Consider the following 16764-nt stretch of genomic DNA (forward strand, 5'->3'; position numbering starts at 1 on the left):
TATATTTGGCGGGTTGTCCTACTGAATCTGTAAAACCTACTCCACCAGATGAGAAGGAGCATTTAGGCCGAATGGCCATTGGCATTCTTCTTTGTACTGTTTTGCCACAGCTTCCTTTAGTCCAGAAGACAAGGAGAGTTAGAAAGAACCCATTTCTTCCAGTCTTGGCTTCTGTAATGGTTTTATATCCATTGTCATGACGTAGTCATGCTGCTGGGAACTCTTGAGTATCACCAATCCAGTATGTTCCCCCGTCTGGCTCTGTGCCTGCATGCTTTTTTTGTAAGTTTTCTGTTTTTATTAACGGACATTAAAAGGAAATCTACAGCAGATCAGAATCAGTTGATAAAACAGAAGCACAGAAATGTATGACCTCAAAATAGCCTTGACCACTTCTAAAAAAACTGCTGTGAACACAGAAAATGGATGTTCATCTGCGAAGGCGTGGGGGCCGCTGCTGTTTAAAGTTGGCTTGGGATAGGTTTCCATCAGAATGGGTACCTTGTGAGACTCAATGGGAGGATAAGAGCACAAAGACTTGCTGCTTTACGATAGACAAAAGATTTATTTCTGTGGTTACTTGGGCTTGTAATGAAGCCTTAGCCCCAGAGGTCAGTTACATACAGTATATGTTTTCTCTGTTACTTCGCTTCTAATAGCTGGACAGGCTTAAGGTAAACTGAAGCGCTTTGGGGGATAAGGAAGCAGGAATTGGGTGTCTGAATGGCGTAGCCAGCGCGAAGAAGTGGGCTTTTGTAGAAGAACAGCTAGGAGCTGCTTCAGTCAGTAAATTGCTTTGCTGCTCAAGCTTCTCTTGCAAGATAAGCTCGGCTCCTAGCGACTTAAGGTACATCCATGTTGCTTTCTTAGCAGCAAGACAGAAATGGTTTGCCATAGCTTTCTTCCAGGAAGTTCTAGCAAGCTCTAGCCCGGTGTTTCTCAACCTTGGCAACTTGAAGATGGGTGGACTTCAACTCCCAGAATTCCCCAGCCAGCATGCTGGCTGGGGAATTCTAGGAGTTGTCCACCCACCTTCAAGTTGCCAAGGTTGAGAAACACTGCTCTAGCCAATGGCCTTCATATTCCTAGGAGGTCTCCTGTTGAAGTACTAACCAGGTACAACTGGGCTTTGTTTCCAAGCCCAGACAAAGTGGACCACATTTTGCTACCTGCTAAGACACCTGTATGTGGTACAGTGCTCCAAAATCACCTACAAGCTCTGGAAAAAATGCCAGCAGCTTGCCAACAATCACATCCTGACATAGGATGAAGTTTGAAGCAGCTGTGAATGAACACAAGCCTGTGATATTGTGTAAGTCATTATCTCTCCCTTCACAGGGAGCTCCTCCCAATGGAAGTAGGTGAATGTTGTGGGAGTAACTGAAAATAATGCACTTCTCTCTTGATTTGTACAAGGAGTGTAGCATTCCCAGGCCACCTACATTGTCTTAATGCCCTGAAAAGCACACTGCTTGTATGTGCTTGCTTTGAAAATGGTCCCTACCCTACAATTTTGAATGGGTCTCCCATATGTGGGTTGCACAAATTGAAACAACCACTAGGTGTCAGTAGCAAAGAGATACAGGAAAAGGAGTTCTTTGCTGACCTCTAGCGGTTGCCCTGATTTGTGCAGCCCAGATATGTTAGGTTTGAAATGTGGAAAAATGCAGAGATGATGCAGAAGAAGTAATTATGCAAGTGTGTGAGAGAGATTAAAAGAACCTCTCTGCCTTGCCCTGTTGGTTAAACTTTGAACATCTGGAATGTCTGAAAGCGGTGGGAGGAGATTCACCTCTGACCCTGTAACTTATTTTATTGATTCCAGTGATCCAAACAGGGCTTACAAGCAGTATAAACAATGGCAAATTTTAAATAAATGAACTTGGCTTTCTTGAATAATATTGAAATAATAGAGTCAAATAATTTATTCAAACCTTAATTGTGAAACTTTAAAAGTTTTCATATTAGTGTGTGTGTGTGTATTAATAACAGTAATAAATATATTGTTTAAAGCCCAAAGTGAAGACATTTCTAGAATCTAAAGGTCAGTTGGTGGCAGTGGTCCAGGACATCATGAGAATCCCACTTTCTGGGAGGTGGATATGTCCTCCTTCCTCTACATGCTGGCTGGGGAATTCTGGGAGTTGAAGTCCACACATCTTCAAGATGCCAAGGTTGAGAAACACTGCTCTACAGCATCTTCCCATAGGGCAGCTGTTGTTGTTTCAAACCTAATAATGACATTATGTTACATCACCTGCAAAATACTTGCTTAATTGAAAGATGTCTTACAACAGTCATTTCAACAATCCAGTCATAGTTACATCACTTGTTAGAGGAGCTCAACCACATCTATGAATGAATGTTTGAGAGGGCTACAATGAGCCATAGGAAGCTTATCAAGCTGTAACTACTTATTTATGCAGTATTTCCAGTATTTTCACTTAAGTTTTCTGAACTCCAGAAGTCTTAGAGCTGGGCACTCAGTAAGTCAGACCCATTATCTTCCTGGACTTCCACAGAGCAAAACCTAGTCTGTGTGTGTGTGTGCACATGCACATACACATGACTACCTTTCTAAGGTATATTTGGAAACCAGAGATGATACACCTCCATAGGGAACCTACTAATGACCTAAGAAGCTCATCATTTTCTTTGTGGTCACAGCCTATTTGATAACCACTTCTGAGTCAGTGACAAGAGTTAGGACAAAGGACATTATCCATTTCCCTTGTGATTTCTCTGAGGGTAAGGGAAATGGATAAGAGAGCAAGGAAGAAATGGAGCTACTTAGGAAGGCCCACTTGCCTCCTTTGAAAAAATATGGAACCGACATTCTTTTGAACCTATATAATTCCACAGATCCTTTCACAAGAGACTGATTCATTGATTATGGTTTTGTCACTGCTGGATCAGCTTGGATTGGGTTTATAAATTCCACAGATCAAATATCTGAAGAGTGGCATTAGCCACAGAATGAATGAACAGGATGTATATAACGTGGATGCCTGTTGGTTCTCTGTGGCTGTTTGTGGTGTTGTATAGGAAATTTAAATCAGGTGAAGGGTTCCTTCAAGCTGGCTGCTGAGGAGAAGAAAAAAAGTCTCACATCAAATAATTGGACTAACCAGAGATGTGCCTGACTATGTTATTCCAGATCACATCAACCCTTGTCTCGATAAGTTTTCACACAATGAGAGGAAACTAGGGATGTAAAGAATTAAAGATGCTTAGAAGTTACATTAAACTAATCTTCCCCCATTCTAGTGTTCTCTTGAAGTGTTGGCATTTTATACTGCACCCCCATTGTCTCTAGCCTAATGCTGATGGGAATTAATAGCCTGATATATTTGAAGGGTCCCAGAAGAGGGAAGGCTGGATTAAGCCATTTTATGTCTAAGCCTTTTAATTCTATTGTGTGCCTCTCATTGTGGGGTGGAAGAGTTCTTACAATGAGAACATTTAAACAGGCAGAATTCCCAAATGCTGTGAGAAAGGTAGTAAGCTGTATGAAATCTGTTGCAAGGAACAAAGTTTTGCCAAAAGAAGCCCTCCTGGCTGTGTGTTAAGTGCTTCTGCTTAATTATATGGAGTAAGAACATAAAAATAAGTTGAATGATGTGGGAATGAGTTACTTTAAGGAGTTTGTGTGACAGTACAAGAGGAGAAAAAAGAACGAACGGGCACTGAATGAATGTGGACTGAATACAAAATAGAATGAGCAGGTTGAAAGAAGTCCGTGAAGTGGTTTTGTCAAACAGAAACTGAATGATGATCAAGGCACAAAACCACCCTATGAAGGGAAAGGAAAGTGGGTTAAGAGGAAGGGGAAGATGCAGCTGGGGTTGGTTAGAGATGGTGAGACCTTGAAAAAGAAAGGGGTAAATTTTAAGAGGCAATGTATGAATTGGTGTATGCACACAGTAGAAGTTAGAGATTTATTTACTTACTTACTTACTTACTTACTTACTTACTTACATTTTTACAAGGCCGCCCAACTCACACCGTGTGACTCTGGGTGGTGTACAGCATAAACACACGATGATGATGATGATAAAAAAAAACTAACAGCCAACCAACATATAAATATAAAAGCTACAAGCTAAAATGTTTGCAAGGACAGAAATGTGTGGAGAGGTATGGTGAATGATGTTGGTTTAAACTAAATTTAATTATATTTCCTTTTATTTTCTCTTAACCCATATCTTCAATATCTCTGGCTTGCTGTTTATTACTCCTTTTCCTTACTTGTTAGAATGGCGCTTACCCTGAAAGGGAATTTAGTGTGATTGGTATGTATTTAGATATGTATGTATGTATGTATGTATGTATGTATGTAGATTTGTCCAAATTTATTGCTCTTTTCACTTCTTTTCAGTGGTTATACATTAGTTTGCCCCCATCACAAGCCTTCCAGATGACTTTAAATTACAGTTCCCATAAATTCTATCCAATACGGGGAATTCTGTGAGTTGTAGACTAAACTCATCTGAAAAACCTCCCAATTTGGGGAATACAGATCCCATCTTTACAATTTGTCATCCCGAATTAGGCCTAGTATTGTGGCACTGATGGATGTCTATCTCATGTCAGTGGTTATCTAATAACAGTTGTAATTACACTCTTGTATTTTCCCACCTCAGTTGTTTTAGGTTGGTTCCTCAGAGGTATTTGTAGCAGGCGTTGGCTTAGGTTATTTTTAACACTGATGGGTGAGTCACCCTTGGTATGTAAGCCTGCATTCCTCTGGCATGAAAAGGTCCAGACTCCATAGCTCATGATCACAAGTCATTTCTATGGATATGATTCAGGGTTCTTTACACCGATTGCTTCTCCCAGATATTCATTTTACAGCTGTAAAATCAGCTGGGTCCGTATGAGAAGCAAGCTGGCAAAAGATGGAAAATACCCTTCTTGTCATATCTAGTTGCTATTATTTATTACGTAATACGTCTTCTTCCCACCAATTAGTTCTAGGAGCAGTTAATAGGTAGAATCAATACACAAGCTGACCAAAAACTGACCTAGCCAGCACCTAAAAGCTATCTATCTATCTATCTATCTATCTATCTATCTATCTATCTATCTATCTATCTATCTATCTATCTATCTATCTATCTATCTATCATCCAAGCTTAAAAGTTTTGAGGGGGGAAAAACAACAATATAACAATCCAGCTACCAGCTGAGTGTCTCCAGCAGCCTCTCTTCACCTGGCAGACCTGAATATACCAAGTTAGTATTTACACCAATTTTAGTACAGTCTTAGAAATAAATTTGCAGATGTGATTCACTTTTGGAAGCTGGATGGGTGGGGGAGGATCGTTGCTCTGATAACAGCCTGGAGAAATTCCCAGTTTCACTCGCCAACACCTCCATGTAGGCTGGGAAAAGAATCTTATCATGCCCTGGAAGGCTGCTTGTGTAACCACCATTTCCCAATCTCTGCTACTTCCACATATGTGGTCTTCAACTCTTAGAATTCCCCAGCCAGCATAGCTACTGCTGAGAACATCCGAGGTTGAAGTTTGCAAATCTGGAAGTGACCAAAGTTGGTGTGAACAGTAGTAAGCTACAACATGGTTCAGCAAACTGGTTTGCACATCACATTATATCAGCCATAAGAAGTCTTGATTGGTTTTGATTGGTTTGGTTTTGGTTCAGAATACTACATCAACCCATTGGGTTTTGTTAAACCACTGTTACAGTTTAACATGCTGCAATCCAGGCAAATGTATTTTCTTGAAATAACCATGGTTTGGGAGGATCTATGAATGAAGCTTTATATAAAGACCTGCTGTTACACTGATCTGGGGTTATCCAATGAAGTTGGCAATTAAGGTCAGGAAAAAGAAAATATTTTGGTTGCACCACACATGGATAAATCACCAATAAGCATGTTAAATATCAACTGGGTGGTGCAGAAAGGGAGGGGTTAGATTTGATAAAAGAAGGTAAGAGATTGTGGTGAAAATTCGAACATGTGAGGCTTGAGCAAGAAAACTAGTATCTGTCAATATTTGCCAATCTTCTTCTGCCCATTTAAAATTAATTCTTATTTGGTATTTGTGATTCCCTTGACCCTCCTAGCAGAATCACATCTGCCACTATCCTTACGGGGGCATGTTTATTTACGTCTTTGTTTATCCTGCCTTTATTATTTTTATAAATAACTCAAGGCGCCAAACATACCCAATACTCCTTCCTCCTCCTGTTTTCCCCACAACAGCAACCCCGTGAGGTGAGTTGGGCTGAGAGCTGTTACCAACTCTTAACTGATATGGTAATCCACAAAAGCTTTTAATGGCAACAATGTCATTTATACAGTGGAAAAGGTTGGGAATTGGTCTTTTAAAGAGTGATCTACCAGATTCCTGGAGAATTCATCTATCAATGATTGTGCCAGATCCCTCTGATCGAAAGGTTCACAGAACCCCTTATTGGAGCATCTTCCTCTGGTCTCTTATCACTGGGAAGAGACTCCGTGTTGCCAGATGGGAGGGGGCGTTGGGTTGGAGTGTGAAGTGGATTATTATGGCTAGGGATTTATGGTGTTCACACATCAAGGCCAGAGAGACGAGATACACCAGAGAGCCACCTGGATGGGGAAGGGGGGTGACATACTTTAATGGGATGTGGGGGAAAAGTAATTATGTGAATGTAGTTTTAAATGTAGGTTTGCGGGGGAACTCTTTGCTCTTGTACTGGTCATTTCGCTTCATTAAAACGGTAAAAGGAGCTTGGACTCTGTTATTGTGTGAATGCTTGAATGTGCCAGTGCTTACAGACTGTACCATCTTACACCAGGTGGTACAGAATATAAGCAGGATATTGTGCTCATATCCTGGTTGTGGGTTTTCCAAAATCATTCTTACTACTGCAGAAGATAACAAGATAGATCTGGCTAGGTTTCTACCTTGATGCCAAATGGCTTATGTTCTTAATCACCATCTATCGGAAGTATCAAGAAAACAATGAGGACATACATTCTTTAAAAAATATTATTTTTTATTATTGAATAAATTACAATTCAATAATCAAGCAGTTATAATATATTCAAGACATAACCAGGCAGTTCAAAGGGACAATTTAATATAGATTGATACAAATCTCTCAAAAAATATTTTCCTTCAATTAAAAATACATACAAGCTACCAGAGACTTGGCAAATACAAAATCAAGCAAACCAACCCTTGGTTGAAACAGGGTAGCTGAAATATACAAGTCCATGTTGTCAAAATTTGGATCCAGATTCTTACCCTCTGACTGGTATATATGAAGGGGCCTAGCCATGTGGTCAGACCACAGAGGTGAAGAAATCTGAGCCAGCCCTTGGCTGATCTTTCCAACTCTTCGTCTATCAATAGATTTTTCCCAAAAACCTTCAAGCTGCCCCTCCAATAAAATGTTTAACTCCAAATCCCAGCTCCACAACAAGGAAGGTTGGCTGGGAATCATGGGATTTGTCATCCAAAAGATTCAGAAGGCCACCAGGTTGGATGGAGCCCTTCTATCTCACTTGGCCATTTCAACAGTGAGTAATGCTTGTGAAATGCAAATGCAAGTGCAATTGTAGCACTTATACTGTATTTAAAAGCAATTATTTCCCACATATACTCATTACAATGGCCATGTTTCATGACCTTCCAAATCAAAAGAGGTAGTAGTAGCAACCTACTTATTCAGAAAACAGGAGCCATGACATTTTCTCTCATGTTATTCCTCCACATAGCCAACACGGATTCGTCTCTCATCCAGAGCATTTTCATTGATAGTTTTGGCCTGGACTCAGTGTTACTACACCATATTGTCAGTGGCTTCCTCCAGAAGAAACATTGGAACTCCATGGATCCTCTTCCAGACCTTGGCCCGGTGATCCACTGCCAGGCAAGGCTCCAAGATGGCTGCCACTTGAGCAATTCTTCGGTGGAAGCGGCAGCGATCACGAGCCATTTCCTCCCACGGGCCCCAACGGGCAGCCCGAGAGGCGTAATCCCAGACCACCAGTGAGTGGACAGTGACCACTGGGGAGAATCTGACCTAAGAATGGAGGAAGGAAGATACGAGATATTGAGGCCGACGTTTCTAGGAAGGTGTTTGTTACCATAAATCAAATATACAGACAATTATATTATACCACACATACTTTTTTAGATATAATTTAGGTCTAAGCCAATGTAGTGTAATGGTTGGACAGAGCCTTGGGGAGATCCAGGTTCAAAACCACCTTTAAGAGTGGAACTCTTAAGTGGGCCAATCATCGCTCACTCAACCTATTTCACAGGGTTGTTGTGAAAGGCAAGAGTATTTTGTATGCTCCTTTGGTCTCTTACAGGAAAAGCGGGCAATAAAACAAGACATTTGTTCATCTTACTCATTTTAGGTGGCTTCCCAACAGCCCTGACACTGTTTCTTCTCAGCAGTACAAAGCCTTTTCATTTGATTTTATTCTTCCTGTAATCTGAGATTAGAGCTACATCCCATCTTTCTTCTGGGAGCAGCGCAAACCAGTTTCCTCTCACTTCACTCTCTTAACAGCCCCATAAGGTCAGGTGGGCAAAAGGTAGCCACTGGCCCACAACACCCAGGAAGCCCCATGGGCTATAACCACCATCATTCCCAATCAGTGCCCAAGCCTGATCCCTCACCATATCTTTATCTAAGTGTGGCTGACTGACTTTTTAACTTTTCCCTCAATAAAAGAGATGCTATTTTCCACACAATCTCCACCTTCCAAAAATGATTTTAAAACAGAGGCCAAGTCTTAGTTCAAATAAAATTGTCTGCCTTGTGCGCTTGCTCTGTTTTTCATGCTCTTCACCACAGAGTTTGTGCACTTAAGGTGGCTAAATAAGGACAGATTTTGCATCTCTCTGGACTTGGCACACGACTGCAGAAGTGCTAGTGAGGCAAAAGGAAGTAGAAAACAGAAAGCTAAGGAACTTCATTTTTAACTTGCATTAGGCAATCTTTTAAAGGGAGGAGGGGAAATGAGTCTGCTCAACTAGGAAACGTCCAAATCTTACATCACTTATTTTCTTTGGAATAGTCTTGTGATTCACAGACAGGGCTAAATATTTCAGAATTGCCAAGGTTTCAGGGGTGGGGTAGAAGAGAGCTAAAGATGACAAACCAAAAATCAATTCCATAGTGACGTCGATGTGGATTGGGGGTGGGACAGAATAAAAACAGAAGGCTAAGGGCTATAACATACTGCCGAAGATGAGGCTTGGGAAGAAGTAATTCTGTTTGGTCCCTTCTCTTTTTAGATGGTTTTGGGAAGGGGGTGAATGTGTAACTTGTAAAATTTAAAAAACATGACTCAAGACCTCCATTTCTTCCTAATCCAGGCACTGATCTACTGACTAAAAAATAAGCATGACTGCCACATCACATAAATCTTTTCCCTATTTTCTCTCCCACAGATGTCTGCTCAATTGTCTGCAATTATTGAATGGGAAAGGCATTCTGAGCATGCTAAATACTTCCCTTTGCCCCCTTGGGCTGTCAGCCTTTATTCTAACATCCCTTCAATTCCAGACTACAGCTCATCTCTTCCTCCACTATGCCTCTGACAGATAAAATACAGAACACCTTAACAAGTACTATATTTATTTCCAATCAAATGGGTCACATGGCATAGGGCCTGGTTACCTGAGGGACCGTCTGTCTCCCATAGTACCTGCCTGGCCAATCTGGCATGCACCAGGTTCCTTCAGTTAAACAATGTCATCTATCGAGACCCCAGAAGCATGCCTTCTCTGTTGTAGCACCTGCCCTCTGGAATGAGGTTTCCCCCAAAATCCAAATGGACCCCACCCTACTGGTGTTTCAAAGGGCCCCGAAATCTGGCTCTTCATCCAGGCCTTTGGCAAGTATGGTTGAAGCCCCCTTTTCTTTTCTTTGTTCCCATCTGGGTCAGTTACCTTTGCCATATTTGCTCTTTTTTGTTTTACGTTGTTTTGTTTTAAATTTAAAAAAAAAACGTTTTGTAAACCACCCAGAGTCATTGGGAGTCAGGAAGCATATTAAACAAATAAATCAATCAAAGTGGCAAACAAAATTGGTTTTTAACCTCTGCAAGAAATATTCCTCTGGAAATTAAGGAGGTGTAAATTCAGCTGATACAGCTTTGCCCACTACTACTTCAAAAACAAAAACTCAGCAGTACCATGTATCATAACTCCATTCTTCGTCACCATGGTGAAAATAGTTTTTAAAAAAGCATAAATATTTCCTCAAACATAATCAGGTGGGCAAGTCAAAATTTAAATCAGTCACAGCAAAGAGCAGAAATACAAGGGTTCATGATTCCTAATTATGGAGCCACAAAAAACAAGACAAAGGTGGATTTTGAAAATCCTCATTCCAATTTCATTCAAGAACACACAAAAATATTTTAAGACACTCACCTTCTTTTTCACCTGGATTTCCTGCTGCAGAACTAGTGGAATTTCTGCAGGGACAGGAGAAATGTTTTTCCTGGGACTTGGTGGGTTGCACCTGTGGGTCTCCTGATTACTTGCAACTTTTTGGTCCTCTCTGAGCCACAACTGCTTTGGAAGATGACACAATTCTTCAAGTTCAGAATTTGTCCTTGTCAGATAAGAAGAGACTACATTTTCTTGATGGTTCTTGGGCTTCCGTGAAGCAGTGGCGTGGTCTTTGAGGGCCTGAATGGATTTGGAAGAACAGAGTGGGTGGAAGGGATCATTGTTCATGGAGAGAGCTCCACAGAGATTCTCAAAAACACCCTGATATACAGAGTCATCACCTTCTACTTCCAGGCAGTTCTCTACTTTTCCTGAATTATTGCCATGAGAGTAAGTTTTGGCCTGACTACTCTCTTCCATCTCATCCTCACTCCACCAGTCTTCTGAATTATCATCACTGTTGTCCTCCTCCTCTTCCAATGGACTATAGAATAAGGAGAGGACCAGGGGACTTTGGAAGCTATTGGGGATGGTAGGAGATTCCATGTCGTATCCATGTTCATTCTTCCCACTCTTCCCGTTCATTTCTGGCTGTTCTTCATTCTTTGAAGAAACAAGTGAACATGCTAAGCTTTGTTCTTCACATATGACTGGATTCTGATTAGATTTCATGTTCTTCTCCAGTTTTTGGGAAACTATGGTAGTTTCCAAAATTTGACCAAGGCCCTTATCAAAATTTAACTTTCCATTCAGGTTGAAACAGTCCAAAGTCTTTTCCAAATATCTAGCAAAGTCCAAGCCTTTTGTAAAGATTTCAGGATAAGTATCTTCTAACAACTTAGGGAGGACATGCCCAACACTTTTTATAGTCACACATCCTATGTCTTTTCCTGAACAACCTTCCCAATTTTTTCCCAAATCAAATACTATGGTAGGACTTATTAAACACAGCTTGGAAATCCCTTCCTTTTCCAAATGCATGTTATTCACAGTAATGTTGCTTGAATTAATCAAAGGTTGTTCAATGCCTTTTCCAAAATAGCCATCGATAACCAAACTTTGCCCTGAAAGGTAGTTTTTATGATTCTTCAGAGAATGATATTCTAGACAGCTGCCTTTCCCTTTCTCCTTCTCAGTATCATTTTCATTTATTTTAAGTTCTCCAGCCTTCTTTAAGTATTTCACCTTCTGTAAGATGGGCAATGCTCTTCTGGCAATGCCCAGCAAGACAATCTTCACCAGGTTTGCAGGAAAATGCTGCCAAAGGTATAAAAATCTTCGCAACAAGGCCATAGTGACCTGGGCCATATATCCAAGAACTGTAAATCTGCCAGCAGGGGTAGAGCTGACTGGTTCAGAAGACAGAAGTTTTGCCATCCCAGATCCAAAAGGATAATGACTATTGAGGAAAATATTTTGGGGTTCAAAGTGTGAGGTGAACTGGCTGGACATGATACAAGGAGGCATTTTAAATCTGAAAAGAAGCAATCAATGGTAGAATTTAGAATGAGAACATGGAGGGCTTCTATGAAGTTGGAACTCAAAATTCTTTGCTTTCCATAACAAACTATTTTACATGAGGTCAGCTTTATGCATCAAGTCTAGCACTGTCTATCCTTGGTTTCATACTGAGTTGTTTCCCATCATCTGCTATCTAAACCTCTTCTTAACAATACAGGTGCTTAGGGCTGAACTCAGCATTTTCTACATACAGAGGGCATATACTACTATTTGCATATAGTTCCTTCTACCAAACACTTTTATTTATTATTATTTTCTATTTTTTGCTGGACGCCATTAAAAAAAAACAAGAAAATGAAGCCATTTTAAAATATATCAAAACACCAATAACAAGAGAAATAATGTAACAGACCAGTTTGTAAAAAGATACATTTTGACATCCTTCCTAAAGAAGACCCTTTATGTGAATCCAGTAAATGAAGGTATCATGCTGTGATTGAAAGTCAAGCTCCAAACCAGCCTTTCCCTACCTTTTGACCCTGGAGGAACGCTTGAAACATTTTTCAGGCCTTGGGGAAACCCCGCACATTCAGGCTCAAATATAGGCCAGAGGTTACAGAATTGTTTCATATGTAAGCCTGTATATATGCATTAACAGTGTTCTTAAACTAAAAATAATGAAATTTACCTCTTTAATGCAAAGTTGCCTGAATCTGAAATATTTTTTTTTAAAAAATCATGATCTCTCAGGGAACCCCTAGTGACCTCTCGTGGAACCCTACGGTGCCAGAGAACCCTGGCTGAGAAACCCTGCTCTAAACCATGAATGGGGAGTTTATTTCATTCTAGTTGTTCTGCTCTATAACTCCAAGCATCCCTCAACACTAGCCAGGGTTTCTGGGCATTGCTGTTCAAGAACATCCGGAAGACCACAGGTTTTCCACCAGCTTTCTTAAGCTATTCTGGTTAAAACACCTTAGTTGGTCCAGAAAAATAAAATGGCATTCTGGCAGGGCTTTCAATAATCTTTAATATTACTAAAAATGCATGAGAAATGCAAAGTCTACAAGAATAATTTTATATATTCAGCGGGAAAACAAAGACATTCAGTGCTTTACCAAGCCCTGGTATCAGATTCAAATACTGAGCCTCAAAGCCAGCTGAAGACCTGAAGGGGAACAGGTCCTGGCATTTGGAAAATCACAACTCAAGCATTCTTTGGGAAATCAAAGTGGAGCAAATTCCCTCCAAAGGCATCCTGTTCCTTTGCTAATCCATTTTTTTTCAGCAAAGGCCAACCAGGAATAAGCTTTCAGAAATAGGAACAAGAGCTGGCAAGCGGAGGCACAGGGAAGGGATGAGGCTGGAATCCAGCATTCTTCAGTTCCTTACTCCCAACTTCCAGCAAAATTCTTTCTGCCCCCTACCTGTACTGCAGTTCATCTCCAAGCTTTCCTAGGGATAGTCTCACTGGCTGAGGTGTGTAGGCTGGATTAACTCAGGGTGCGCCCCAGACAAGTTGAAGCAAGTGCCCCTGGAATACTGACAACACCCCAGTCCGGAAGAAGAAAGGGGGGAACCGCGCACACACACACAGTCTGGATGCTGAGTGTGCAGCTGCCGGGGAGAAAGGAAGAGAGGCAACCCGTCTGACCCACAACAGGTTAGATCTGGAAGTGGGGAGAGGAGGGGAGGAAGGGAAGAGAATATCCACAAAGGGAATCCTAAATGTACGAGAAAGGATATGCATAGAAAAAAAACAACATAAGGGATTGCAGATGATTGGTACTGAAATACTTTTTGACAGCTGGAAGATTTTAATGATTAGAAGTTACTGGGGAAGGGGGACACAGGAAATTGCCAAACCAAAGTACAAACAGCTTGGATTCTCCAGGACAAGAAGTGAGAAAATCCTAATGGATGTAGAGTAGTATTATGGAAAGAAAGCAGTAGAAGGGACTTGTAAGGTGACCTTTCCTGAGGATGTCTGGTTCCTTTTGAAAGAGGAGAGTCCAGAGGATCAGAGTTTCCTAACAAGCATTTGGCAGACAGCAACCAGTAGCATTTGGAGGTGGGCGGGCGGGCTGGTGAAATGGGAAGCCTGGACAGGAAGAAGGGGCTATGAGGAATCTCAACTAACACTTCTGGAGGGCACCAAGTTGGAGAAAGCCATCCTAGACTCTGGAGAATCACAGAAAAGACATGAAAAATTAATCTTGCATGGAAAGAGAGACCCACAATTTAGAGAAAAGAATGGTACATAAAGCCCCTTCTTGAAGGATCAGAGCAAAAATATAGCATCTTACAGCTCAAGGAGGGAGCCAGAGGCAAAGAATATTTCAAGATATTCCAAAGGTTTGGGGCTGGGGCACAGAACTGAGGGAAGGCGGCCCACCACGGTTGTAGGAAGATGCCAACGGAGGAAAAACAGTTCTGAGAACCGCACGAAGCAAGAGGGAGGATTACCAACAATTAAAAGGGCGGGTATTCTAGGTGGATGCCTGGGAGAGAGATGGATGCACGCCTGGGAAGGAAATCGAGAGGGCGGAGGTAGCAGGATAACATAATGCCAAGCCGGGACACCTGGCCAGAGTTCGGAAAACCCGGGATTCTCTGAAAACAGGCGTGTCGCCGGGGAACTCTCAAGACCGCAGCACAAGCTTCTGAGAAACAGAAACCCAGGGCTGGGCGGGCGGGAAGCCAGCGAGAACGAAGCGAAAGCTTGGAAACACGTTTGCCGGGAACGAGCAGGAGGTCCAGCGGCTGAGCAGAAACGACCTCGACAGGCCAGAGTTTCTCAGCCTTGGAGACTTCCAGATGTGTGGATTTCAACTCCCAGAATTCCCCAGCAAGGCTGGCTGGGGAATTCTGGGAGTTGAAGTCCACACATCTGAAAGTCGCCAAGGTTGAGAAACCCTGAGCCAAGGGGTCCGGGAGACCTAGAGGCAAACAAATTAGGGGGCAGGGTCTCTGGGTCTCCCCCCCGCCCCCCCGGGGAAGTGAAAGGTCTAATGACTTACCCCCCTTACCTCTGGATTTTTAGCCCGTAATAAACTCGCTCCAACATGTAACTGCGGGATAGACGCGAGTAAGTGACCGGACGGTAGGCTTTCCAAAACAGGAGCTCTTCTCAGCAGGAACCATTTCGCCCTATCGAGAATGACCTTTGCTTTTTCTTCACCGATTGGGACGTAATGTTTCAAAGCATGGCGAAAGCGGCAGTCACTTTATATAAACGGTTCGCAGGGATAGCGTCTGTGCGTTGTGACGTCTGTGGCTGGGGCGTGGCCAGAGTTTGAACGTGAGAGGCGTGAAGGCGCTAGAGTGGGGGGAAAGGAAATGGTGACGTAAGGGAATGTTCTGTGGCCGGCGTGTGGGGGAATTACCGATTGCTTTCAGCTTTTCTTTCCATGAGGTTTAAAGTACATTGCTTAGAAAATCCAAAGTTCATGTTTTAAAAATGTCCATGGCGATTAATACACTAACACGCAGAGAATTGGACGTCTTGTTTGTGGAGGGAAGAGCCGCCGTTTACAAGATTTATTATGGTTAAAGATACAAAGCCCATTTTATCATCTGTGTGTGGCTTTGTTTACCAGCATTTTGTCCCGCCCTTTCTCAGAACAATTCACAGTAGCTGCATAATTCTCTTCGGCCTCCGCATTTAATCAGGAGGCCGTAGAAGGCAGGATAACAGGCATAATGGGAGGATGCAACTCCCTCGCTGTTTCCTAACCCTTGGTATGCCAAAATATCAAGGAGAATAGTAAACAGGAAGCCAATAGGCTTTAGAATAGACAGTCTACGGCAAGTTTAAAACAGTTTAATACAGAATAAGGGATTATGGAATTGGATACACTTGCTGTTAAAAGTCAGAAGTCACCTCTTTCTGTATCTTTTTTTTTTAAATTTCTCTTGTGTTTTCACACTTTTTCTAGTTTTTTTCCTTTGTAGTTTTTTGTTTTTCTGTAGTTTTTTTTTAATCTTTGAAACTTAATACAATTCTTGTGGGAAAAAAAGGAAGTAAGTTTAAAACAGTTACAACTCAGTCTTCCCTCCTTTGATATGGTAACGGATATTTTGTAGCAGGAGGAAAAAGCTTAGTAGAGTGCAACAGGAGAAGTGCACAAGGAGTTCATATGGTTTTCTTGCATAACAGACATCCGACTACATTCACTTCCAAAATAGGAAGTATGGCTGTTCCGCTTTAAAAATGTTAACAACCTATTTGAGCAGTGTGCTACTGTATTACTGGTATTAAATGTCACCTCTTCTGGAAATTCATAGAGCTAATTTACATTTGCAGCACACTCCAAAATTCAGTCTATATATCAGTCTTCTCCACCTTGTTGTCTTTTAGGGGTGTGTTGAATATCAATTTCTATCACCGCCAGATAGCCAGGGATGATGAGAGTTGACAGCCAGCACATCTGGAGTTGAGGATAAACAGACATGAATTAAGATGAAAAGCTGAATCATTAGTGTATCCATGTATGTGCTGAAAGGAAGGCTGTCTCTGCACAGGGAAAAAGTGTTGGGAAGATGCAGCCCAACATGTCTGGTGGTTCCTTCTGAAAGTATTAACAACATGCCATCAGTAATCTGTTGTGGTTGCTACCACTGCTGTTAAGTTGTTCAGTCACTTCTGATTCTTTGTGACACAATGGACCTCATTTTGCCAGGATTGTTTGTCAGTAACTGCTTTTTTGGGTTCTTGTTGAAGCCATTAGTGGACAGCTAGGACCACTGAATGGAGCAGAGCTTAACACAGTGGAGAAGCTGCACACAGAAAAAGAGTATTATCTAAAATAGCATTAATGAGCACATTAGAGAAATATAGGTTATTGATCTTACACTTAGCCCACCCAAG

General features: G+C 41.7%; 1 protein-coding gene and 1 long non-coding RNA gene across 2 annotated transcripts; one reads left to right on the top strand and one right to left on the bottom strand.

The window, feature by feature from the left end:
* The first annotated feature begins 442 nt into the window (after positions 1 to 442).
* LOC134495606 (uncharacterized) lies at positions 443 to 1939 on the top strand. The gene is made up of 2 exons (XR_010067833.1): positions 443 to 934; positions 1048 to 1939. It is a non-coding gene; the product is annotated as an uncharacterized LOC134495606 (long non-coding RNA).
* A 5048-nt stretch (positions 1940 to 6987) lies between these two features.
* On the bottom strand, positions 6988 to 15098 carry PPP1R15A (protein phosphatase 1 regulatory subunit 15A). The gene is made up of 3 exons (XM_063301145.1): positions 14924 to 15098; positions 10413 to 11907; positions 6988 to 8040 (listed from the first exon to the last, which is right to left on the bottom strand). Exons 1-3 carry the CDS (start codon positions 14959 to 14961, stop codon positions 7798 to 7800), a joined length of 1776 nt encoding a protein of 591 aa, XP_063157215.1. The 5' UTR covers positions 14962 to 15098; the 3' UTR covers positions 6988 to 7797.
* Between the last annotated feature and the right edge of the window lie 1666 nt (positions 15099 to 16764).

This window comes from Candoia aspera, chromosome 4 (assembly GCF_035149785.1).
Source record: "Candoia aspera isolate rCanAsp1 chromosome 4, rCanAsp1.hap2, whole genome shotgun sequence".
NCBI classification, from domain to species: domain Eukaryota; kingdom Metazoa; phylum Chordata; class Lepidosauria; order Squamata; family Boidae; genus Candoia; species Candoia aspera.